Source organism: Lates calcarifer, linkage group LG4 (assembly GCF_001640805.2).
Source record: "Lates calcarifer isolate ASB-BC8 linkage group LG4, TLL_Latcal_v3, whole genome shotgun sequence".
NCBI classification, from domain to species: domain Eukaryota; kingdom Metazoa; phylum Chordata; class Actinopteri; family Centropomidae; genus Lates; species Lates calcarifer.
This window is the reverse complement of record NC_066836.1, coordinates 19337558-19354321: the sequence shown is the minus strand read 5'-3', so window position 1 is coordinate 19354321 and position 16764 is coordinate 19337558. Positions and strand designations below refer to the sequence as shown.

Genomic DNA, 16764 nt, shown 5'->3' with positions numbered 1-16764 from the left:
GTCACTGAAGCGCCACGTTGATAATGTCCGCTAGGTGGCCGCAGTCTCCGCTTTGATGAGAATGCCACTGCGCATGTCCGAAAGCTTATTCAACAAACATGGCGGCGTCGTACGTGAGGACAGTACTAAAAGGTAAAACACAAATGCTTTAAAGTTACCTATCTACTAACAGGTTACACTTCAGAGTTTAATAAGATTAACATTAGAATTACCATTGACAGAAACCGTGGAGTCATTTGTGTATCACATCATTTAATGTTACTTCGCAGTAATGTTGAACAGCACAGGTGACTTTCCCCTGTTTTTACGCGACGTTAGTAGATTCTCACATTAACCTGGCCGCAGAGGGGATACAGGTCATATCACTGAGGGATAAAAGGCTTTCTCTCCCCCCAGGTGTACACCTTGTCTCTGGCCGGTGGCTCCTAACACAGAGCAGCCATACCACGGCAGTGTGTCAGTGTTTGCGGCTGCACGCTGCTCGGTGTCGACCTCTACATGTCTCTCCTGCTGCCTCCCTGTGCAGCTCCAGGACAGAGCCGCAGAAGAGCAGCACCCGCACAGACAACAGGAGAGCCGAGGAGGAGGAGGAGGAGGACGGTCCGGAGTACATCCCCAGGAGAAAGGCGAAGAATCCCATGACGACGATTGGTTATGCCTGGTGAGTCTCTTCCATCATATACACCCCCAACAACTGAAAATGATTCCCAACGAGCGAAGACATCACTAAACAACGCGTGTGGAAATATGTGCATTAGTAAACTTTTCATGTTTTATGCAGTACTGTCATTAGCAGTAGATGATTTTGCACACGCATTAGCATCAGCACAAGTGGCAGCATCAGTGTCAAACAAGAACATAAGATCTTACATGACAATAACAAACAACGAGCTTTGTCTCCCATCACACAGGGCTTGTACTTCTCTGTTATCACACAGTATGGTTGTAACAGAGATTTGCACCAAACATCAAGAGATTATTTTCCTTCCTCATACAGAATAATTTGAGTGAGCATCTTTGACAATACATTGTACTAGGCAGTTGCTGGTTGCTGGGGCGGCTTTAGTCGGACCAACTATACCAAAAAAAGTTTGATGTTCAGAGGAAAATGCAAATATGGTGCATGCTTCAGTTTTTGACAAGACTATTAAATTAATTATTTGGAGCTTTGGCAAAACCCTGTCCTAAGACACAGTGGGCAGTCTGTCTGCCAGATCTATTAAATAATGCATTCCTACCATTCTGATTATTTATTAAGTACTGGTGTCTGCAGTAACAGCTGGTATACAGACACTGACAGCTAATCATAGAACAACAGTGCAGGTGTTTCAACAGTTGTTTGGAAATACAGTAGTTGAATGGGGTTCTCCAGCCAGTTTATACACTCACTTGTCAGTGTATTTCATATTCCAAACTAAAGCCAATATAGGCTTATGCATTGACACTAACCATCCCACAAAATGGATATCAAAATATTAGATATATTAGTATAATGCAATATAAAAAAGTACCAAAAACTCCAGCCTCCAAAGTGACCATGAAGCTGAATCAACACAGCTGAAGCACTCTTTTCATTCCCACTCAGTTTGCTCTCTCCATGCTATAAGACGCTGACAGTTTCTGTACACCCATGAAACTGTGTTGTTTATCTCTGGCCTCTGTCCAGGATGATTGGCCTCCCAACAGGTATCATCGCCTTCATCCTGGCCAAGAGAGAAGTGGACAAGAACCGACTGAAGCAGCTGAAGATTCGACAGAGGATGAAAAGGTCAACCGAGGGAAAATATGAAGGCAGCCGCTACCGGCGTCACACCGAGGAGGTTAACGTGGACCGATAATGTTCATCCTGAATGTCGCAACTGATTTGGTGAGTCCTGCACTCCATGCCCAAGACTGAGTAGAGGAGAATTGCATGAGCTTTACTGATAACATCCAAAAGCCCTGTGAGACATTCAGAACTGGGTTACTGTTTGTTCTGTGGATTGATGCAGGAAATCCAGGAAGGGACGTGCCTGCAACAAAGCCTTTCATCCGGACTGTTTTTTTTCTTCCTCTTGAATATAGATGGTTCATATTATAAATTTGACCACTTCATTAAATCCAGAGAATGACCACATACATTATTTATAAGCCATCACGCTGAAGTTCTATAGAAATAAGAGGAAATAAATAAAAATGTATATTTATAAATGAACTTTTCTTTAAACATAAATTGTAACTGATACAGCTGCACATGAATCACATCAATTTCAAATAAAAATCTTTTATTTGATATGAAAAGGCAAATGGATTCTCTTCAGCATTGATATGTATATTTACAAACCCATACCCCTTACTATCTATGCCACACAGTCAGAATGTTGCCATATCTGTTGAGAGTTTAGGGTTATATGAAACTTTGGTCTGGGTGGAGGACCAGCCGGGTGGGGTTGATTATGTCAAGAGGTTTTGGACAGTGAGGCAGTTTGGCTGTAGCGCTCTGACTTTGGAAATCTTGACAGTGTTTCAACGGGAATGATTGTGCTGTCCCATGTGGAAAACCCCACCCTGCTGGCACACTCAGCATCTGACCCAGATCTGACTGTAAACAAGAATATATAAACAGATACATACAGTATGTAACAATACTATAAAAGCTTATGAGTATAACCCTGTACATCTTAAAGTAAAAAATGTAATCTCACAAACATTGTCATTGTGAAGGCACTATAGTGATGTAGAATGTAAATACAATAGAGCAACACATGTATCAAAGACCATCAGCAAAGTCTTGCTGGCATGAACCAGCAGATCTGAGGCTGTCGTCACTGAGCTGTACTTCAGGGGTGGGCATGTCAATCCTTTAAGTACTGATAATACAAATAGTAAGTGTTGAGCATATCCATACTAGTGACTCAGGATCAATACCAGATGTCCAAGTGTTATATCGTACATTATGTAACATCACATTTTGGGTACATCGGCACTCATCTGAGAGCAGCACTGTTTGCTTTACATATGTTAGTTCAATGCGTTCACACTGAACACTGATTTACTGTTAAACCCTACTTTGAATTTTAAACTTCCATGTGATAGAAGCAGTAGGTCAATATTTTTGAGAGACTTTCTTGCTGAGAGCTAGATGAGATGACGGATACTGCTCTCATCCCCGTACGGTAAATATGAAACTACAGTGAGCTAGCTGTTGCATTTAGCTTAGCTTAGCATAATGACTGGAAAAGGCGGAACAGTGAGCCAGGCGCTCATCATAGATAAAATTCCACCTACCAGCCTCTAACGCTCACTAATCAACACATTGTATTTGCTTGTTTAATGCATATAAAAACCAAAGTGTAAAAATGGCACATCCAGTTGAGACTGTAGGAATTTACAGCTCATGGACGAGAAAATGTGTAGAATGTAATCCCTGTTAAAGCATAACCTGGCATTTTAATATTTTGCTTATTTCATGGATTAAACAAACAAAATGTGTGTTAACTAGTGAGCTTCAGAGGTGCTGGTGGGTATTTTGCATCAAAGCCAAATTTTTGGACAATGCCCACCCCTACTGTACTTCAAGGGCAACAAGAGAGATTGCCTCTGCGTTGGCAAATCTGAAAATTTGAACAAACATATTTGTCCATTTTCTCAACATTTAAACAGACGGGAGTCTGTTCATGTGTAGCGGTATTTCTACATGCAGAGTAAAATGTTCAGACACTGTCGGCCTTAACTGAAGTCCAGCAAGAATGAATGAATGAATAAATGTCGCAGCGTGCGTTCCAATGTCCACAGATATTTATATTGTAGAGTTAATATTCTTTGCTAACCACTGGTACATTGCTTAATGCAGATACAAACAAATACAGATTTCAGAAAAAAGTGCATTTTTGTGCATAGGATTAGCCTATACTATGACAAAATCTCAAATTGAGCCCTTCAATCTGTTCCCTGAAGTGCACCATGATTGTATAAATGTTTTCTGATTCTGACTGAAAACAAGCGAAGGCTTTAAGAAGCACGGAATGGTTTGGCAGCTGGGTGCTTGTCTGCACGCTGCCTCCCCAAGCTGCACTCTTGTAGACTTATTTGGTGGAAGCACCGATAATCTGCAGCAGGAAAAGGAAGATCTGTATGATGTCAACATAAATGGAGAGCGCAGCGAACACGTACTCCTCTGGACTGATGGAGTGTTTCCTGTTCCCTATCAGCAGCTGTGTGTGGTACGCTAGGAACTGCAAACAGAGAGTAAATGTTTCAGGTTTAAATGGAGGTGTGACATACAAATTGTAGAAACCCTTCATCTACATAGCATCTAAGTCAAACACTCACCATAGTGAAGACTATGGCTCCCAAAGCTGCGTAAAGCATGTGAAGCCATAGAATCTGCAACAACAACAACAAACAGTCGTTACAGTGGTGAAAACTTGAAGATGTGTTGTAAGGAACACTGTTTTGTTGTTCAACTCACATATTTGAAGGACAGCACAATGGTTGTGATGATGCCAGTCACAAATATTACGATGCCCAGGACACAGAAGAGGCCCTGGCACTTGGTGAAGTCGACCTTTTAGAAAGAGGAACAGACTGCTATGTTAATACAAGTGACTGCACAAAAACACTGTGGTCATTTGAAGCTGATAAGCAATTGCACACGCACACACCCTACCTTTGTCTGGAAGCAGAAGACGGTGACGGCGATGCAAACGACAGCGGTGATACCCAGAGCAAGAAACACTGCTTTTGTGCTGTAATAACTAAAAATAAAAACACCAAAATACAGTTAATAGAAAAGGAAACTGAATGGAGCTTTTCATGCTACTTGGACTGTATGAGTTTATTTTTTACCTGGATATGGCTCCAGTCATGTAGGACAAAGCTAGAGTCTGTAAAATATAGACAGAATTCAAAGTTTAATAGCAGCAAACTTTACTACTTTAATTCTCCAACCACAGTACTCACAGTGGTCATAAACAGAGGCATTAAACAGGGATGGTGTTAACATACTGTATAACGCTAAAGACAAATTAATGCTGATTAAAAAAAATGTTAAATGAGGAAGAAAAACAAACAATTGTAATGGAAACACGTGTCACCTAGAAGTTAGTCAGTAGTATGAGTGATTCTCCCACAAAGCTGAATAACATCACTTCACCTCTACTGACAAAACTGGCCCATGAAGCAACACATTGAGCCATTTTGCTCTCAGAGCTGATAAAACACAGGCACCGAAACAACATATCAAAAGCATTATGCAAACAGCCTGAGTCAAATGTGGTGACTCAGTGTCTAGGTCAAACTTCTAGCACTGAGACAACACTAGCAGAGGCTAATGGAAATCTTCTGCAGGGAGAAAAGTTCCTGTATTAAAGTCTAAGAATAAATTTGATTCAAGTCCAGGAAACTGTTCGTAATCTATATTTCCTGATTCACAAGTCGACCACAAGTCATCCAAACTTACAAAGATGAGCAGCAGAATGACATTCCATGGGAACTTCCTCCTACAAAGAGAGCAAGGTCAGAAAACTCACAGCAGAGTTGTTCTATAAATTTTCTCGTAAAACTGAGCAATCAGACTCACCGGGGGCCTTTACAGCAGACCAGCACAAGGTGGGTGACGATATACACAGCACTAAAACAAACAAAAAGCACAAGATGATACTATCAGTATTCACAAACTTTAATTTTTTTCACTTAAAAGTACTGGAGTCACCACAGAGTGAGACTTACTATGATGCCCAGTAGACAGCTCTGTTTTCCTGTACGAAGGTTTTGACTGGGTGGCTGTGAGGAGCAGAGGCACAGTTACAGCACGATGCACATGATACAGACACATATGCAAACAGCCACAAAAAAGACACACTCACACAAAGGTGAAAATGGCCACAATGCCTGTGGTGACGAGGAGCTGAGACGCCAAGATCAAATACACCTGAAAAACACATGCAAGTAAAAGGAACATTACACCCACACACATCTAAGTCAGAGCCCCAGTTGTCACAAGAATGACACAAGAAAAATAAAAACTAAACATACATTGCAAAATAAACTATTATGTGTGAAAATATTACATAACCATCACAGAGATCAAGCAAGGAGACTCACTTCCAGATACTGCCTCCACTGACTGGATTTAGCAGCAGTTACAACTTGTAAACATGTTAAAAATCCTTTTTATCACAAAGAAAACAGTACTTTTTGATCCAGGTGGTTAGAAGAGTCTTTGAGGATACTGAAAATAAGTTGTTAGCCAACAAGTTTTTCAAAGATAGCCAGAGATTTATCTTTCAGAAAAACATATGCTTTGCTCTGTGACACCAGTGTAACGGTAACCAGCACCTTGTCCATGGCAAGTATACTTTACCTTTCTGATGAAGGCGTGCCGAATGCTCAGACTGTCCCAACCGCTGCCGCTCGCCGCAAACCCATCACCTGTGGCATCAGTAGAGGAGACACATGAGAAACATGTCAACCTCACCAGAGAAGCAGCATGATAAAGTAATCCAACCTCCATTTAAATTCAAACTTTTCAACTGATTAAATTACGTAATTTTTAAAATGTCAGGACTCAGTACCAAAATACACCATCCTTCCAAGTTTTGTCAAAATGGCAGAGTCTTCACATTTGTTTTAAAAAAGGCCAACCCCATTGGAAAACACACACTGACACACTTAGCGGTCCCTTTCTTACCAGAGCTCAGGACATCTGATGGTATTGTAGGTGGGACAACAGGGGGCATGGGAGGAGGATAGCCTGCTCCTGGAGGCCCAGCGGGGTGAGGCTGTCCCTGGTAAGGACCGGGAGGGTAGCCCCCCGGCTGGCCTGGGTACAAAGGGACGTTGGGACCAGTGGGGTAAGGAGCAGAGGGCTGGCCTGGCTGGGGACCACCATAGGCGGGGAAGCCATAGGCAGGGGGTGGTGGATAAGACCCGCCCTGTGGTGCGTACAGCGGGCCATGGGAGTCATCATACCCTGGAGGGTAGTCTGACCTGGACATGACGCCTGTGAAGAAGGAAGCAGAGGGAAAAAATAGAGTTCACATTTGTTTCACATTTCCAAAAGCCGACAACAGAGAAAGTGATGAGCAGACAAACAAACAACAAGGAACAGTAAACTGCCATGGAACAGTACTATCTGAGGACAGTCAAAGTTAGAGACCAGTTGGTGAACATAGCAGAAAATTCGGCAGCTAAAAAGTCACACATTTCCCTCAGGAGTCAGTGGGGACCAAAAAAGTTCAAAAAAAGGGATTGAATACTGGACTCATATTCACTAGGTGTCCAGAAGCTAAACTCCAGATGAATGCTAAAATTGCTCTGTGTCTGTTGTGTGTGTATATAGGGAACTGTTTCCTAACATGTTAGCTGTATCCACATTGTGTCTGTGTCTGCAAACAACTGACTAAAAAACAATAAATTGATGCAAGTTTAATTAACAACAAATTATGGGTCAGAGAAGGCAAAGGAATGTTTGAGTGTCACTACAATGTACAGAGAATTATTCAACTCTAAAACTCTGTCTTGCTCAAATCTAAAGGATCCTTACCCAGCAGTTTTTATGTCGAGTGCTTATGCGAGAAAATGAACGTCAGTGGACGTCTTTATCTGATTTTTTAAAACTGTCACGTATGAATACTGGTTTTAGCCTCAAAAATCAAGTATCAGTCAGGCTCTGATCTAATCCCTATCACAAGGATGGGAGATATGATGACCCATGGGTATTGAGTAACTTTATATTGCGATATGTGTACATATTGTAATATAGTGTGTGGTTTTTCTGAAGTAAAAACATGAAAAAATCCATGACCTACAGAAATACAACCAAGGATGACGTGGGTAAGGAGCTGCTCTTACTGTATGAGTGTATGCGTGGGTGTGTGCACACATGTTTAGCCAACACTTAAGATTTGGCTTGGGAACAATCACACTTGAGTTAGCCTTTTAAGATACATGTTGGGCTTGTCTTAGGTTTAAGTGAACATATGGTTCTGCTTAGCAATGTGGGTCCCAAAAACCACCACAGGCTCACGAACCACCACATGGATCTCTGGGGGAAATTTCTAATAATAAACCACACAACCACTCACACACACACACACACTCACACAGTGCAGTCAAATATAGTAGAAGACATTAGTAGTCCATGTTCCGATGAGGATGAAAAGATGTGTGGCACTTTAACAGGATACTCTAAGTACTTCACCAACAAATTAAACCAGCTAAAGAACTAAATTACACAACAGTCAAAAATAAAACATGATAATGTAAAAGGGCTTCAGTGTTTACAGTGTGACTCATTTAAGCACATCTCTCACAGAATGGATTTACACTCCTAATGTTTGGAGATGATCCTGACAATTTACTCCTCACTATATTACAATAGATACTAAACCACTGTACTATTATCTGTTATGTTGGCATGTTCCTGTTTGCTCAGTTATTTAGAGAATGCCGAATGTTCCCTGAGCTCCATTTTCACTGGGACTTTTAGGGACTACACACAGTAAAAGAATTCAAGAGCTGGCTCCGCCTCATGCTGCCATTACATCACATCCCAAGCACCAAGCAACAGGACAGAAAACACTAAATGGAAAAAATGCTTCAGAGTATTTGCAGTCGGAAACAACACAGAAGGAGCCTAAGACCTGATCACTTTTTGGTCACTGAGACACAGAACGTGGATCAGAGGCCTGAGGGTGTTTCGGTGTTTGAATAAGAGGGCGTTAACTCTGCTTCAGGAAAGTGAACGTTTAGAAAATGTTACAGAGACTGGCAGAAGACTTGTAGCGAAAAATAAGTTCAGGCTGGTGGCTGATGTTGATTTTCCACATCTGATTATTATATTTCATCGTCACCACCACTAACACCAAATCATCATGTGGTTCTGAGTCAGCACAGTGAAGTATGCACCCTGCTGACAGTGTAATGACTTTGTTTACCTCCATGTAACATAATACAAACTACAATTCCTCAAATCTCTTTACACATCACTGATAGAGAGGAACTGTGACCAACCTGTGCCCAAGAAACCCACTGGTTCTGTCATGTGATGTCTGTCGTGTGGGTGGACAGAATAATAGAAACAGAAACAGTAAGAACCGGTTTGGCAAAGCTTATAATTTTTGCTTTCTGTTGAGACTGTTTCACTTTGTAATATCTGAGGCTGTTGTGTCTTTTCTTGCTGCTACAGTCTTCCTGTATTTGTCCTTAGTCATCATGACTTTTCAGACTTCTCCTCCCCACATTTCATTCTGAGACTGACATCAAATGTGATAATTTAATATCTATTTTTTTATTGCAGTGCTTCTGTTGTAAGGTTCTTCTGTTGCTCTGTCCGTCCACAGTGAAGTTAGAGTCAATGGGTGATATTTATGGATTGTATGTAAGGCTCAGAAAATGGGGAAGATATTGTAATTTTTTATCTAAATTTTTATTTCATTTCATCCTTTGAAATATAGTTAATAGTTTGGAGCTGAAAACACAACTCTGTTAGTTGGTTGACACAAATAAAACTATACTGATAACGGATTAATTGATTTAATCGTTTTTCAACCAAAAATGCGAAAAATTTCCTCCTGTTTATCAAATTTGCAACTTTAGTGAGTTAAATATCTTAGACAGCTGGTCTGAACAACAAGACATTTGAAGACGTTGGAGTCTAAGAAGAAATGGGCATTTTTCACTGTTTTCTGAAGTTCTGTAGTCAAATAATTAATTACTTGATGAGTAAAACTCATGGTTCAGCCCTAATCGCTGCCAAAATCATTTTTGTAGAATCCTTTACTGAAGGACAGTCTTTTCAATAATATTTGAATATGAGGGATCCCATAGTAAACAAGTGTTTATGTGTGAATGAGCTGAAGGGAATTTCCCATCATTGAACAACAGACCAATTCACATGTGGGGAAACAGGTGTAGAAATTAATTTACAGAAATCAATATTCACAATGGCTGCTGCTTCTCAACAAGGGTAGTGATAGGACGCATGCAGGCTCACTCACATGGCTGACAGGGACATCTATATGAAGTGCAGCCATCATTAATATTATTGGTAACATCTCGTCTTTTCCTAATATCACAAACGTTTAACTGTCTGAATTAAGTAAAGGTGTATTCTGGGTGGAAGTGCACAGTAACTTTGTCCTGTGCTGCAGCTGAGAAAAATGCAATGAAACAAACGAAACAAGAAGTAAGAACCGCAGTTTATGAAATTAAACGAGGGAGTTACTTGTTCACACAGGCAGATCAGATCAGATCAGACCAGGAGCATGCACCGGGCAGTTTCTAACACGAGGCCACAGCACCCAGAGGAGCCAGGCTGCACCCACTCCACCCTGTTCACCGTGCAGCCAACCTCAGCTCACAAAAAGCCTTTTCAGGTACGTGACGTTAGCCCGCACGACAAACAGGCTACACTGCTATGAATAGCGCTCAGCCATCAGCAAAAGTCAGGGCTACATGACGGGACTTTCACACCGCCGAGAAGAGACTCATTTAACTCGTCTGTATGTCGGATGTTTCTGGGTCTTTACATCGCTACAACAACAGGACAACATCTTAAAATCAGCTCCACTTACCAAATAAGAGGCGCGACAGCAGCAAACAATCTGGTGCTTTTAATTCCCAGCGAAAAAATGAGAAATGTCAATGCTCTCCGGTGTCAGCCTCAGCCACACCCTTTCTGCTTCCAAAAAATGTCCAAAGTACCAAAGAGATTTGGTAAACAGTTTGATATGAAGTTGTTCCGCAACCTGCCTCTCTGCCTCTCAGGCCTGTCCTGGTGTGTGCTGAGCAGCAGCAGCAGCCAGATGTGAAGGAGTGGTGGACAACATTTCCTGGAACAGTGAAGACCAGGGTGGAGTCCAGAGGCATGTGTTTGTGTGTGTTTGCGTGTGCGACGAGGCCTGCCGGGCTCAGCTGACTCACATTCAACAGGCACTTCTCACGTTACAGACTAAAGGTGTATTACAACTACCTGCGGAGGACATTAACCCAGGTACTGCACTTAAAGGACAACATTTTAGAGTTCACATTCAGTCGTAGTTTATTTCCATTTTAGAATTTAAACGTAGTTTTTACTCCTTTGCATCGACAACAGCGGTTACTATGCAGCAAGATGTTACACTCAAGATTAACAAATGATCCAACATTCTGTCGTTCATTCCAATTACCTGGACCACCTTTAATAAAATACTGTAGCCTATATGTTCACTACAATTTGCTCATCCACATCTTTACTCAGGTTATATTATTAACCTGTAACAGGGTATTTTACATTTTGGTGTTGCAGCTTTGATTCAAACAATTTGAACACTTCTGACTCCATATAATCACCAGTGGAAATAAAAGTCATTCTAAAGGGAAAATGATCAGAATTCTCCTTTAAATGACACAATGCTCAAACAACTTAGCTTTTTACCATAACTACTATGTGCACTACAAATTGATCAAATAATATAGGAGTTTAACAGTTGAGTTTACACCCTAATGCTGTGGTCTGTAATACTGACATACCATGACAAAAAAAAAATCTTGCGTCTTCATTTTTCAAAAATACAAGGCTTCTAAAAATGACATCTGTAACATTTTATTTGACATGATGCTCAAGATTACCAGACACCAACTTCTCACTATAACTACAAAGACACTGACATTCAAATTCATCCAACTATTTGTACCATACAAAGAGAAACACAAACATACACACATTATGGTGGATCTGGGACCCTGCCACATTTGCAGCGTTGCACTTGGTCACACTCATCTCACAAATTTGAGGACAAGCCTCTTGGTCAGAGTGTATTTGGGCTCTGGCATTTGTTTGCGGGACAGATACACTCCTCTGCCGACCTCCCTGTTCACACGTGTCAGGACATCGAGTATATTGTCCCTCTCCGAGCTGCACAGAAAACAGAAACACATTACAAATGATAAATGACAACTGTGGGTATAATTTAATCATCCTGGCCTCTCACTTGAAAACACTAAAAGCCTTTAGTAATTAACCGGCGCCCAAACATTTTATTATTAAAGCACTGCAGCATGTTGACTCATTTTTCTTCATGACTCAGTCAAAGCTTTTCGTGGAGGCGTCTCTCACCTTTCTGCTGATCTTGTCAGCTGCTTGCACAGCTCCTGGATGTAAATGGAGCCTGTGGAAGTGTTGCGAAACGACTTGCACTCTTGCACAGTGGCCATGCCCAACAGGAAGTCAGCATCCCATGGCACCGTCTCGCCATAGACAGGACCCGCGTCCTCTTCGAAGGTCTCTCCAACTTCCTCCTCGTTTCTTGGCCTCGGGGGACATGGCACGGTTCCTCCCTGGTAGCCACTTCCCTGACATGCCTGGATGAAGAACAGTTTGGGCTTCCCTGTCAAGGTGGGTGCTATCTTGCTCGTGAATGGCTCCGTCAGTTCACGCAAGGACACCTTCTTCTCATCAGTCCCAAATACACATCCTTGTTCTCCATGGGAGAGCACACATACCACCTAAGATCAGAAGAAGTTTGCAGTACAGCTTAATTTTTGTTAATCACCAGATATTTGATATGCAAGCAATGACAGTTTAACACAGAAACTTGCAAGTTAACCATCGTTTTACTCAAATATCACATGTTTGAGTAACTCTACAGTTCACTAAATTAACATGTTACATCCTGTTTATTTAATCTGTGCAGTTTTACAGGGGGTTATGTACCTATGTGAGTATTTGAGGCTGCTGGCTGTAACTTTGTATTTACTGCACAGAAATGAGTGGTTTTCATCTCTTCACCTAACTCTTGACAATAGAGCAAAAAGGGTGTTTTTAACTATTCCGTTAAAATGTGAACAATAAAGTATAAACAGTAATCATTAATGATACTGCTCTGAAAGTGTGTGCTATTACTCACCAGGGCATCTTCATTAGAATAATTCCTTCTACTCAGCTCTTTGAGTTTATGTCGCATGTCGTCAGCAGTCAGGTTATCGTGAATCACCACATCGAAGCCAAGGCTGTAAAACACCTTCCTCAGAGCCTCTGTATCACATGAAAGAGAGACAAACCGAAGAATACCAGTTGGCTTGGTTTGTATTGAGTTACACGTTACACGTGATAAGTACTAACTCTGTCCATCCTCAGCCCTGACTGCCACTAACAGACAAAACAGCACCTCATAAAACAGATAGTGTGGCTTTTCAAATACAACAATACATACTTGCATCCTCCTGAGTTCCTCCTCGATTGCTCAGCTCTAGACCCCTGAAGCTCTCATTGTTGATGACCACGCACAAACCACGAGGAATATGAGTCAGAGCGTAGTCCTCACAAGCACAACCACATAGACAAATTATAAACATTAATGTTCCACTAATGAACAAAAGAATGAGAGGTATTTGGACTTGTGTGAATGGTTACCTCATTAGGAAGAGAGGAGGTCTCTCTGCTTATTTCTGCATCAGTATGAACACTCTCTCCTTCATCTGCTGAATAAAAACAGTAGAAAATGGCATCCCTTGGACGTCTCATGACAAAAATAACAGTAACTATCTTTAGCAATGAAGAAGATGTGGAGGGTTCTGAGGCTGGAGTGTAGCCATTAGAGGTCATTATTGTTAATGTACTGAAAAAGAGAAATAGAGAAACTTACAGATGGTCTCAGATATTGACAGAGTAGGTTGTGTTGGCTGGGAGTTGTTGTTGACAGATGGCTATGGAAAGAAAGAGATTCACTGTGGTCAATAAAGTTACTCATCGGGGGGTTAACTGATTAAAAAAACAACAACACACATTTATACACATACACATACACACACCTGGTTATCCATACTAAAATGAGGAGGTAATCTCTCTTGTTCCTGTTGGGGTAGCTCTGCAAAAAATACAATCGTTTGATGAATTTCACAATAAAACAACATTTAAATGTTTATGTGCTTGTATGTGAGTGAGGGGGTCTCATACTGTTTTTGTAGAGCTGTACAGTCAATGCCAGTTGTTGATCGAACTCCCTCAGTGTTGCAAGCAACTCATTCACATCTGTATCCGACAGTAAACCTGCCTTTTCCATTTCAGCAAATAAATCCAGCGCCGTCTGCAAGTAAGAGAGAAGGCTTGTTTGAGTCTGTGTGATAGAGGCTTTGCAGTGATGTGGTAAATCTAGACATCAGCTCTGGTGCAGTTAAGTAGCTGTTTATAGGTAACTAGCTATCACACCACCCTAGCAAAGCAGAATAATAATACCAATAATAATAATTTACAGGTTGATATGAGAAGGTTGAATTGTATGTTAAGGCATGCAATGGCTCCATACAATACAAAACTTTCACAGGTGCTGTATCAAAAAATTAAACTAGAGGCACACAGTTCCCAGCACTGTGTGCAGATTTTTTTTTGTCTCCATACAATATATTATCATATCCTTCAGCCTAATTTGCAACTAAACCTAAATGAGAGAGCTCATGACTAAATATACTGTATGCACTGAGCTGCATATTTTCCAAACTAAAATGTACATGACTGTTTAATGTAAAATCGGCAAAAACCTTTTTGCCTTGACTTTTTCAATTATGAATCTAGGAAAAAAACAAAACAAAAATTAAAACGAGATTTCACTTGAATTTCAAGTATATTTACCAGTTGGGTTAGTGTGGACTAGTATGCAGAGAAAAAAAGTTGCAGCGTGATGTATGCTGATTGCAGTGACGAGAATTTAATAAGGAGTTTAGCTCCTAATCTCGTGTATGACATTTTTCACTCCAGAGCAAAAAGTGAAGTTGACGCGCCATTATTTGTTACACGGCTGTGGGTGTGGCAGTGATTTGCAATGTGCTGGCAAGGTGCGTGTGTTCTTACATCGCTCGCTTCTATTTGTCTTCTGCCCAACTTGCCGTTCAGAAGAAACTTCATATTTTTAAGATTCTCCTCAGTCATGTCTTCATATATTCTGTATAACATCACCCTGACAGAAAGAACAGAAGAGTGAAAAAGAGAAAGATGAAAGGGACAGACAATGAAACAACCGACAAAAGAGTCAAAACTCTGAGAATCAAACTGACTGTAGTGTCATCATGTTGCATCGTTATCTGTTCCAGTTCCTGTACAACTCTTACCGCTCTTACCTGTACGTTGACAGGACTGGACTTGCATCTGTTTCCTCTGGTTGCCTGCTGTCTGTCTCCAGGAGGTTGAGGAGATCTGCTCGACGGATAGTGTGGAGCAGCTGAGAGAGGAAGACAGGGTTATCCAGCAGTCCTTTTTCTTCTAGTCTCAAGAACAGCTGTTTTGCATCCCCGATCTGTATGAAAACAACCAAGAAACACACAGACAATGCCTTACAACCATGGCAAAACTCTATATAAATAATTATTGATATGGAAACATGGTTGGAAACAAAATATCACCGAACACTTTTGGTGAGTTTTACTTTGGTGAGTGAGATTTAAGTAAAAGAAAACTGTAACAACCCAGAGTTACTGGTCAATAATTTTTTTACTCAAATGTCACGTTAAGACATATGCAAAGGCAACAGTATGAGATCTGCAGCGCTCACCCGCTCCAGGCGTTTCCTGCTGACAACATCACAACACAAAAAGCAAAGTGCTGCCACCTCAGAGGACTCCAGCTCCTCGTCTATGCGGGACAGCTTCAGTCTGTCCATCTTAGACCTATCCTCACCAGCACAGGTCTGGCCCTGCTCAGAACGTTGTTCAAGTCAGTGCTATCAGAGAGGCAGAAATAAGGGAAACAGAGAACACAATAAGCAAGACATAAAAACGTGAGTACGCATGTTTTAAAACCCCATGTCAGGAAACTTCAAATCACAAAGTGAGGTACTGACTGCTTTGGCAAAAACTTAATGAATTTTTGCATCATTGCACCAATAACCAGGGAATACATTAAAAAGTCCTTATTACTCCTTAACTAAATACCACCTCTATACTCCATGTGGTTACATGAAAATTCTAGAAATGTCCCTACTGGGTTTTATTACTGATTATTTGTTAAACACTTCATGGCCTGGCCCTGGCTCATTTCTGAGCGAACACATCCGAAATGCAGTCTGTGGTCCTCAGGCAGGAAACTGTCTTTAACTACAATACAGTAAAGTCGGGTGTGTGTGTGTAATTATATTTATATAATGCTGGATTCTATTTTTCCTCTTTTTTCTTTGGGTGTTGTGTAATTAACCTTTCCTACTATTATCACTATTACTACAATTCTCCTGGATCACTGTGGTGTTTTTCAGTCACTGGTGGACTTCCCGTTCTACAATTCACAGGGATGTGCTCGTCACATGACGTCACATCGAGCAACTCACGGTTCTGACGTATTTCAATTTAATAAGATGGGAAATTATAAATTTAAAAAGTTTTTAGCCAACCCTGGGCGATGAAATTATAATAATAGAATCAGCTGAATGTTAACATTACACTGTAGGCACAGTCTAACTTCTGAGTCACTCCACAGACCACAGGCCAAAGTTATAAAACAGTTAACGTTGCTGTCTACCTCTGGTGAGTCAACAGGTAAAACTTACCGCTGTTAACTGTCAGCTAACGTCAGACAAGCGAGGCGATCCGTCTTCTGTACGTCAGTAAAACTAAGTTGTTTTTTACAGCGAAATATTCACAAATGCAGCACTACTTAATGATGTCCACCGGTGCTGTTCGCTCACTCAAACCAGTTTCACTTTTAGAGGAAAGGGGCGCCTGTTTTACTCTGTCGGAAAAGCATAGTCGCTTCCGCTTACCTTCAGAATTAAAGCTCGGACATTTTTTTTGTGCGGAGTAGTTCTTAGTTCGGATTGT

At 41.1% G+C, this 16764-nt stretch overlaps 3 protein-coding genes across 5 annotated transcripts; 1 reads left to right on the top strand and 2 right to left on the bottom strand.

Moving 5' to 3' along the window:
- Nucleotides 1-60: 60 nt before the first annotated feature.
- On the top strand, nucleotides 61-3427 carry si:ch73-71c20.5 (DUF4748 domain-containing protein). Of its 2 annotated transcripts, XM_051070147.1 has the most exons (4): nucleotides 61-132; nucleotides 397-661; nucleotides 1667-1867; nucleotides 1992-3427. In XM_051070147.1, the coding sequence occupies exons 1-3, from the start codon at nucleotides 99-101 to the stop codon at nucleotides 1836-1838; spliced, it is 471 nt and encodes a 156-aa protein (XP_050926104.1). In that variant the 5' UTR covers nucleotides 61-98; the 3' UTR covers nucleotides 1839-1867; nucleotides 1992-3427. The 2 variants fall into 2 exon arrangements, with proteins under 2 accessions (XP_050926104.1, XP_050926103.1); XM_051070146.1 differs by having other exon boundaries at nucleotides 1667-3427.
- On the bottom strand, nucleotides 2244-10840 carry tmbim1a (transmembrane BAX inhibitor motif containing 1a). The gene is made up of 12 exons (XM_018677449.2): nucleotides 10557-10840; nucleotides 6671-6982; nucleotides 6344-6411; nucleotides 5847-5911; nucleotides 5710-5763; nucleotides 5561-5611; nucleotides 5441-5480; nucleotides 4828-4865; nucleotides 4649-4736; nucleotides 4451-4546; nucleotides 4312-4365; nucleotides 2244-4214 (listed from the first exon to the last, which is right to left on the bottom strand). Exons 2-12 carry the CDS (start codon nucleotides 6975-6977, stop codon nucleotides 4065-4067), a joined length of 1011 nt encoding a protein of 336 aa, XP_018532965.1. The 5' UTR covers nucleotides 6978-6982; nucleotides 10557-10840; the 3' UTR covers nucleotides 2244-4064.
- Nucleotides 10841-11550: 710 nt separating this feature from the next.
- Nucleotides 11551-16666, bottom strand: casp8 (caspase 8, apoptosis-related cysteine peptidase). Of its 2 annotated transcripts, none has more exons than XM_018677448.2 (12): nucleotides 16494-16666; nucleotides 15507-15674; nucleotides 15076-15251; nucleotides 14810-14915; nucleotides 13919-14048; nucleotides 13774-13829; nucleotides 13608-13668; nucleotides 13376-13440; nucleotides 13176-13281; nucleotides 12870-12997; nucleotides 12080-12468; nucleotides 11551-11878 (listed from the first exon to the last, which is right to left on the bottom strand). In XM_018677448.2, exons 2-12 carry the CDS (start codon nucleotides 15612-15614, stop codon nucleotides 11740-11742), a joined length of 1464 nt encoding a protein of 487 aa, XP_018532964.1. In that variant the 5' UTR covers nucleotides 15615-15674; nucleotides 16494-16666; the 3' UTR covers nucleotides 11551-11739. The 2 variants fall into 2 exon arrangements, with proteins under 2 accessions (XP_018532964.1, XP_018532962.1); XM_018677446.2 differs by having other exon boundaries at nucleotides 13376-13443; nucleotides 16494-16665.
- Between the last annotated feature and the right edge of the window lie 98 nt (nucleotides 16667-16764).

Bases quoted from the DNA above. Each gene is read 5' to 3' on its own strand.
- si:ch73-71c20.5 (XM_051070147.1), top strand. From the start codon at position 99: ATGGCGGCGTCGTACGTGAGGACAGTACTAAAAG. The intron at 133-396 runs GTAAAACACAAA...CTCTCCCCCCAG, and splicing joins CGTGAGGACAGTACTAAAAG to GTGTACACCTTGTCTCTGGC. The intron at 662-1,666 runs GTGAGTCTCTTC...GCCTCTGTCCAG, and splicing joins ACGACGATTGGTTATGCCTG to GATGATTGGCCTCCCAACAG.
- tmbim1a (XM_018677449.2), bottom strand. From the start codon at position 6,977: ATGTCCAGGTCAGACTACCCTCCAGGGTATGATGACTCCCATGGCCCG. The intron at 5,612-5,709 runs GTAAGTCTCACT...TGTTTGTTTTAG, and splicing joins GCTGTCTACTGGGCATCATA to TGCTGTGTATATCGTCACCC. The intron at 4,366-4,450 runs GTGAGTTGAACA...TTGTTGTTGCAG, and splicing joins TTGTGCTGTCCTTCAAATAT to ATTCTATGGCTTCACATGCT.
- casp8 (XM_018677446.2), bottom strand. From the start codon at position 15,614: ATGGACAGACTGAAGCTGTCCCGCATAGACGAGGAGCTGGAGTCCTCT. The intron at 13,282-13,375 runs GTAACCATTCAC...TGTGCTTGTGAG, and splicing joins CCTCCTCTCTTCCTAATGAG to GACTACGCTCTGACTCATAT. The intron at 11,879-12,079 runs GTGAGAGACGCC...TTTTCTGTGCAG, and splicing joins CTGACAAGATCAGCAGAAAG to CTCGGAGAGGGACAATATAC.